Source organism: Tupaia chinensis, unplaced genomic scaffold, assembly GCF_000334495.1.
Source record: "Tupaia chinensis unplaced genomic scaffold, TupChi_1.0 Scaffold144197_2, whole genome shotgun sequence".
In the NCBI taxonomy this organism is placed as follows: Eukaryota; Metazoa; Chordata; class Mammalia; order Scandentia; family Tupaiidae; genus Tupaia; species Tupaia belangeri.
This window is the reverse complement of record NW_006204055.1, coordinates 96,338-104,083: the sequence shown is the minus strand read 5'-3', so window position 1 is coordinate 104,083 and position 7,746 is coordinate 96,338. Positions and strand designations below refer to the sequence as shown.

Genomic DNA, 7,746 nt, shown 5'->3' with positions numbered 1-7,746 from the left:
CCTTCTCCTCCATTCTCCTCTCAGGATCTTGGGCACGCACGCACACGCGCCCGGCGTGAGTTTTAAGCCACCGGGTCCGAGACACGAACCGCGGTCGACTACGTGGGAGTCCAGCGACATAGCCATTACGCTAACTGCTGGTTCCCTATAAATAATTCTTTAAAAAAGAAAAAAGTCAATGTATAGAGAGGGCCTAGGACAGGGCTTGGTACATAGAAAGCACACAGTAATTGGGCCAATCAGTGGTGTGGTGATTAAGACAACTGGATACCACATGGCTAACTGCATGGTTCGAGTCCTGGAGCTGGCAGCTTGAAAGTCATGCTGGGCATGTGTGTGCCTCTTTCAAATTCTGAGAGGAGAAAGGAGAACGACTGTGGCATGGCCACCCCCCAGGGGGAGGGCGATTTCTCACTTGCCTTCTCTCCAATGTGTGCACATGCCCTCTACCAATTTTTTTTTTTTTTGAGAGGTTTTTGCTATAGGGTGCGTGCATTTGCCAGACAGACAGAGAGACAGGGAGACAGAAAGTGAGAAATCACCCCCCAGGGGGATGGCCATGCCGTAATCCTTTCTCCTCCATTCTCCTCATGGGATCTTGAGCATGCACGCACATGGGCCCGGCATGAGTTTAAGCTACCGAGTCCGGAACTCGAACCACGGTCGACTACATGGGAGTCCAGCGACACAGCCATTACGCCAACTGCTGGTCCCCAAATTCTTAAAAAAAATCTTAAAGAAAAGGAAGATGCTTAGTAAGTCTCCTCCTCCTCCTAATTCCCTTCTCTGTTGCTGAGGGTAGAGCTAGGAAGGAAAAAAACAAACAAAACAGAGCACAAGGTTCGGGGGGATGGCCCGGTCCACGAGGAGCCTGAGGTGCCAGCAGTGATCAGGTGAGCCTCCCATCACTGCAGGCATGCAGGACAAATGCCAAGGCACAATGCAGGGACTGGAGGGACCCTGCGGTGAAGGTGCTCCCGGGCTGGCAGGGATGCCTACCTCCTTCTCCAGTGCCTCATGGCTGTCACCTGGGGGCCCCCGGCGCTCCCCCCGGCTTTGGTTGAGCAGGGCCGTGAGCGGCACCCGCTTGTTCTCCCGCAGGGGCAGCTTCTCCAGCTCCTGCCACTTCTTCTCGATCTCCTCGCTGAGCCTGCTCTGCTGGTCCTCGGTCAGGGGGGCCCCCAGGCCCCGGCGCGGCCCGTCTCCAGCAGACGTCTCTGGGGACCTGCTGTCTGTGGCCTCAAACCACTTGCGCCGTTCCTCAGAGCGCTGGGCCAAGTCCCGCTCCAGCTCCTCCTGCTTGGCTGGGCGGTCAGGGGTGCGGGCCGGGGTGCGGGCCCGCTGTGGGGAGCCCTGACTCAGTGGGGAGAGCTCCACGTAGTCCAGAGACTGCCGCTGCCCGTCCGCCTTCCGGGGACCACCCCGGCCGATGACCTCAGAGCCTGCCCGCTGCTCCCCCACTTTCAGGGAGCCCTTCTGGGTGCCGAAGCTGTGCAGTGCATTCTCCTTGTTGCAGTCGGAGAGCCTAGAGCACAAGCAGAGCCACGTCAGGGGCCCTGCCTGCTCGGTGCCACCCTGTGCCAGGTCCTGTACCAGGGGCTGGGGACCAACCTCAGGGAAGGAAGCAGCTCATCCTCAAGGCTAGGAACTGGAGCTTCACTGTTAGCGGACCCAAGGGACATCCCAGAGCCAGCACTGAGCAGCACAGGGACCAGGGTGCCTGGCTTCTCTTCCCCACTCTGGCCCTCAGCTCCTCCTCTGTTACGTGGACAACACTGCTCACGATGGATGTGAGGAGGAGACGCACGCAAGACAACCAGGAAGCCCTTTGCAAATGGTGATCAGTGAATTACGACAGAGTATGAAACAGGCCCATGATACTGGAACCATATGGGAAGGCCCAGGGTTCGAATCCCAGGTCAACCTGAACATGCTGGCTACACCCACAGGTACACTCATGAGCCTGGCTGGCTACAGGGCATGGGCTTGGGAGGGGTCATGGCATGGGGGTACCTCTCTCTCTCATATAAGAAACAAACTTAAAAAAATAAAGAAGTACAAGAACCAGCCCTGTAGCCCAGTAGGTAAGAGAAGCTGGATCCCACATGGACAACCACAGTTTGAATCCTGGTCAGAATGGCTTAACAACCACAGTGAGTGTTGGGGCCGATAGGTGGTATAGTGGTTAAGGGCACTGTACTCCCACATGGCCGACTGTGGTTCGAGTCCCAACCTGGCGGCTTGCTATCTCACTTTCCTTCTTTCTCTCTCTCACTTGCTCGCTTGCTCACTTACCCTGTCCCTCTCTGGTCAAGTTAAAATAAGTAAATAAATAAAGTTAGATAAAATAAAATAATTCTTTTAAAAAAATAAAACACACACTGAGCACACATGAGCATGTGTCCCAAAACCCTGACAGGATAGAGAAATGGAGGAGAAAAAATGGAACATGACACGTTCCATTGGGGGTGCTTTCTCCCTCTCCCTCTCTCTATGGGAAACGCAAACTCCCTCTGGCAATTAAAAAAAAAGTATGAAAAAAAAAAGTATGAAACAAAACAAGGAATGAGACCAGGGGCTGAAGGCTCAGGGTGGGTACTGGAATGAATGCACAGGGGCACCAGCAACACGGTGAAGACAGTGGCTGTGGATGCACAGGACACGGCTCTGAACGGCTGTGGAGGGTCTCTGCTCCCACAGGAGGGATGTCATCACCCAGCCAAAACGGACCCTTCTTAGTGTCCCCTGCAGCCATCCTTCCTGTGCAGGTGAGAGGTGGCTTCCTTTCAGGTGCTGGTGAGCCCTTGCCTGGCTCCTGGCTAGGCCTCCCTGAAAGCCTAAGCAGTTGCCTCTGACCTAGAGGTCAAGTTATGAGCCGAGGGCCGCAGAGCTGTCCCGACAGGCCGGGCTAACCACCTCTCACTATTCTGGAAAAGGAAGTAAACATCTGTTTTGCCCAAGCCACTGTTTGGAGTTTCGGGCTGCAACAGCCAGCCCCACAGCACATCAGGGTGCACCGAGGCTCCAGGTGCACCCACATACGTGTCAGACAGGACGGTGCAACATGACAGGTGAGCAATCTGAGCTCAAGATAGAAAGTCACTGGCCTAAGGCGGCGGAATAGCCAGGGAGAGGCCAGGCTGGGGAGGCCGTACTCGGCCCTGGTAAATACCAGACTGCTCCTGCTGGTCAGCCCCCGTGGGCATCGAAGGGTAATATCATGGCCCTCCTGCCCCTCTACCCATGCAGCCTCCAGAGGGAGTGAGTGCCCTACCCAGGAGGGGATGCACAGACACTAGAGAACATAGCTACCCCCCACACACCTAACACAAGCTTAGACATGGCATAGAGAAAGCAGAGCCACCTGGCTGGGCCTCAGACCCACGTGCATCTTCTGCTAAGAGGCCAGGCCCCTTCTGCTCCTTGAGGACATGGCAGGGAGGGCTCTAAGGAATGGCAGGTCAAGCCTCAAACCTGCAATGTACTTCGGGATGGATGCCAAAGCTCACTGCCCTCGCTCCATTTGCTGACAGAGAAACTTAGGCCCAGAAGGTCCAACCACATTGCCCTCCGGGGAATACAGAACCCCACTTAGGGAGGCAGGGGTCTCCCTGAGTCCCTGGCCCAGCCCAGCACATACTTGGTGACATCTGGGGCTGAAGTTGGACGCACAGTCTTCCTCAGAGCCTCGATCCAGTTCCGCCGGATGCCTGAGGTCATGGCCGACAAGGTATAGACAGCATCCTTGGTCTGCAAGTCCACCCCAGGGGTAGGTTGTCAAGTGGCCAGTGCTATGGCTCCCTCCCTGCTGTGGACCCCAGGGAGGGTGGCTTTTCCTTCCTTCCCAGGTGGGTCCTAAGGTCTTGAGAATAGAGCAAGCAAAGGGTACGAAACTTGCCCTCTACCAGCCCGGGAAGTGACCTGCTGGCTCCGAGACCTCCCAGATACGCTGTGCTGGCACCTGCGCTTCTGCTGGTCCTGAGGACAGGGTCTCAGGTAAACAAGCGACAGGAGCCAGTCTTGACATGGAGCAATATTCAACATGGACACCTCCCGGGGGCTGCCGGTCATGCCGCCCACCCCCGCCCAGCCGCACGCAGCCTCACGTGGATCTGGAAGCCGTAGTTGCGCTGCACCGCATACTCCGTGACATCCGTGCAGGAGCGCAGGTCGATCTCGCCGTCCAGCTCATCTGCCTGGAGCGGGAGGACCCACACTGTCCACCTGGGCCCTGGGGAGAACCACTCACCCACCCAGTCAGGCCACCAGGCCACGGGCACCCAGTGGGGAGAGGAAGCCCTCCTGCCGATGCCTCACCTCCTCGGCAGTGGAGTCTCTGTAATACTTGAGGCTGGAATCCGTCAACACAAACCAGTGCTTCTTCCACTGGGAAAGAGAGGTGGTGGTGAGCGAGGGGAGAGGCAGCGGAGGGCAGGATGGAAGCCTGTGTGCGGTTCTGCGGGTGTCCTGGCAGCTGCTGGGGCAAGCATTTAGCACACAGCAGGACGTAGATCCAAACATGGCCCCTCCGTCCCCTCCCCAGGCTGTGGGGTGAGCACCTGTGAAACGGGCTGGCAGCTCCTCCTCAGCACACCCTTCCTCTCCCTCCTCAGAGTCCTCTACCCACTGTGCCCTCAGGCAGCTCCTGAAGGCGGCCAGTGTGGATCAGGAGGGCTGTGACCTCGCAAGGTCTCTTGCCCAGCAAGTCAGGGACTAAATGGGCCAGAGCGTCGGAGTCCTTTCCTTACGCCCTCTGATGACCACAGTGGCCAGGGCCAGAGGTGCCCTGGAGTAGGCAGGAAGCTGGGGCTGGCTCCAGAGCTCGGGGTAGAGCCTATTTCTTGGTCTGTGTGCTGGTGACCCGCGTACTCAGCGTGAAGGTGCGCTCATCTGCACACCTGACTTACAACTTGGGCACCTTCAGCTCCACCCTAGCTTCAGCTCCACCCTAGCTCAGGCTGGTAGGACACATGGGGCAGGCGGGGGGCACCAGACAGTCTGATATTTTTTGTTTGTTCATTTTAGTTTTATGCCATAGGGTGCATGCACTCACCAGAGACAGAGGAAAAGTGAGAAATCACCCCCGGGGTGGTGGCCATGCTGCAATCCCTTCTCCTCCATTCTCATCTAGGGATTTGGGGCACGCACACGTGCCTGGAGTGATTTTTCAAGTCTCCTGGTCCGAGACTCAAACCGTGTGGTCATCCATGTGGGAGTCCAGTATCTGAACCACTATGTCACCTGCTGGCCCCACGACAGCGTGATAATACACACGCCAGGCTCAGCCCACCTCTGGCTTCTGGCCTCTGTGCTGGAGTGCCAGCCAAGGTCCTCACACCGGCAGGGCCCGTGCACGTTGCCCGTTGCCCGTCGCCCATCGCCGGTCCTCCTAGCTTCCTCCACAGCTCCAAGCTCTGCCCGTGCTATTTGCTGCTTCCAGTACTTGGTTCTCTTTCCTCAGGAAGATGGTCAGTTTTCAAGGGTACACTTCTTTTCTCCTGCCCCCCGGGGAACAGTTTTAGCATCTGAGGGCTAGGTCGGGACTGTTCCCTGCTAGCTGTGTGCCTTTAGGAAAGTGTCTCCACTTCTTCGAGTGCGTCTTCTCACCTGTCGAGCAGGGCTGCTAACAAGTCCCTAAGCCTCCCTAGTACATCTTTCACGGCACTTGCATAGGGACAGGCATCAATAGTTGGGGACTGTTCTAGAAGACTGGCGCTCCTAGTGCCATTCTGCTCTTACTCGGGGGACTGAGCTCAGGACCCCACTGCCTCTCAGTGAGCTAGGGCAAACACTGACAATGTGTTTGGCCCTTCCAGGCCTGGTCTCTGACTGTCTGAGATGGGAGCTGGATGGTGCTCTGGGGGCCTCAGGCACCCCAAGGTCTAGGCCTGGATCTGCCCAGGTACTGCCAGGCCTGGGATTAATCGCCACCTCGTGGGCCCGTCCCCTGCCTGTTGAGCGGGGGGAGAGGCAGCGGAGGGCAGGATGGAAGCCTGTGTGCGGTTCTGCGGGTGTCCTGGCAGCTGCTGGGGCAAGCATTTAGCACACAGCAGGACGTAGATCCAAACATGGCCCCTCCGTCCCCTCCCCAGGCTGTGGGGTGAGCACCTGTGAAACGGGCTGGCAGCTCCTCCTCAGCACACCCTTCCTCTCCCTCCTCAGAGTCCTCTACCCACTGTGCCCTCAGGCAGCTCCTGAAGGCGGCCAGTGTGGATCAGGAGGGCTGTGACCTCGCAAGGTCTCTTGCCCAGCAAGTCAGGGACTAAATGGGCCAGAGCGTCGGAGTCCTTTCCTTACGCCCTCTGATGACCACAGTGGCCAGGGCCAGAGGTGCCCTGGAGTAGGCAGGAAGCTGGGGCTGGCTCCAGAGCTCGGGGTAGAGCCTATTTCTTGGTCTGTGTGCTGGTGACCCGCGTACTCAGCGTGAAGGTGCGCTCATCTGCACACCTGACTTACAACTTGGGCACCTTCAGCTCCACCCTAGCTTCAGCTCCACCCTAGCTCAGGCTGGTAGGACACATGGGGCAGGCGGGGGGCACCAGACAGTCTGATATTTTTTGTTTGTTCATTTTAGTTTTATGCCATAGGGTGCATGCACTCACCAGAGACAGAGGAAAAGTGAGAAATCACCCCCGGGGTGGTGGCCATGCTGCAATCCCTTCTCCTCCATTCTCATCTAGGGATTTGGGGCACGCACACGTGCCTGGAGTGATTTTTCAAGTCACCTGGTCCGAGACTCAAACCGTGTGGTCATCCATGTGGGAGTCCAGTATCTGAACCACTATGTCACCTGCTGGCCCCACGACAGCGTGATAATACACACGCCAGGCTCAGCCCACCTCTGGCTTCTGGCCTCTGTGCTGGAGTGCCAGCCAAGGTCCTCACACCGGCAGGGCCCGTGCACGTTGCCCGTTGCCCGTCGCCCATCGCCGGTCCTCCTAGCTTCCTCCACAGCTCCAAGCTCTGCCCGTGCTATTTGCTGCTTCCAGTACTTGGTTCTCTTTCCTCAGGAAGATGGTCAGTTTTCAAGGGTACACTTCTTTTCTCCTGCCCCCCGGGGAACAGTTTTAGCATCTGAGGGCTAGGTCGGGACTGTTCCCTGCTAGCTGTGTGCCTTTAGGAAAGTGTCTCCACTTCTTCGAGTGCGTCTTCTCACCTGTCGAGCAGGGCTGCTAACAAGTCCCTAAGCCTCCCTAGTACATCTTTCACGGCACTTGCATAGGGACAGGCATCAATAGTTGGGGACTGTTCTAGAAGACTGGCGCTCCTAGTGCCATTCTGCTCTTACTCGGGGGACTGAGCTCAGGACCCCACTGCCTCTCAGTGAGCTAGGGCAAACACTGACAATGTGTTTGGCCCTTCCAGGCCTGGTCTCTGACTGTCTGAGATGGGAGCTGGATGGTGCTCTGGGGGCCTCAGGCACCCCAAGGTCTAGGCCTGGATCTGCCCAGGTACTGCCAGGCCTGGGATTAATCGCCACCTCGTGGGCCCGTCCCCTGCCTGTGCACCCAGGGCTGGGCTGGCTGAGCTCCCAGGGCCCCTCCAGCTTGGACATTCCAAACCCCTGTGAAAAAGGATGAGCAACAGCCAGTTCTGGGTGGGGCCCACAATCCCTCTGCCCTCCGGGGACCCTGGGTGGGGAGGCTGGGAAGGGGTCACTGGCAGGGCGCCAGGCCTTGTGTCAGCCTGGAGAGCAGCCACGAGGGGACAGGCGGGGACGCTGCAAGGATGGGAGGGCACAGCCGG

The 7,746-nt window shown here is 57.7% G+C and overlaps 1 protein-coding gene across 1 annotated transcript in view; it reads right to left on the bottom strand.

The window, feature by feature from the left end:
- The window catches only part of TRIOBP (TRIO and F-actin binding protein), a 75,330-nt gene that overhangs the window by 14,403 nt on the left and 53,181 nt on the right, over window positions 1–7,746 (bottom strand). The window contains exons 12-15 of the mRNA XM_006166236.2: window positions 4,318–4,386; window positions 4,107–4,196; window positions 3,641–3,750; window positions 1,000–1,525 (exon numbers count right to left, since the gene is read on the bottom strand). Of these exons, the coding sequence (XP_006166298.1) occupies window positions 1,000–1,525; window positions 3,641–3,750; window positions 4,107–4,196; window positions 4,318–4,386 (795 nt within the window). The remainder of the gene's footprint in view (window positions 1–999; window positions 1,526–3,640; window positions 3,751–4,106; window positions 4,197–4,317; window positions 4,387–7,746) is intronic.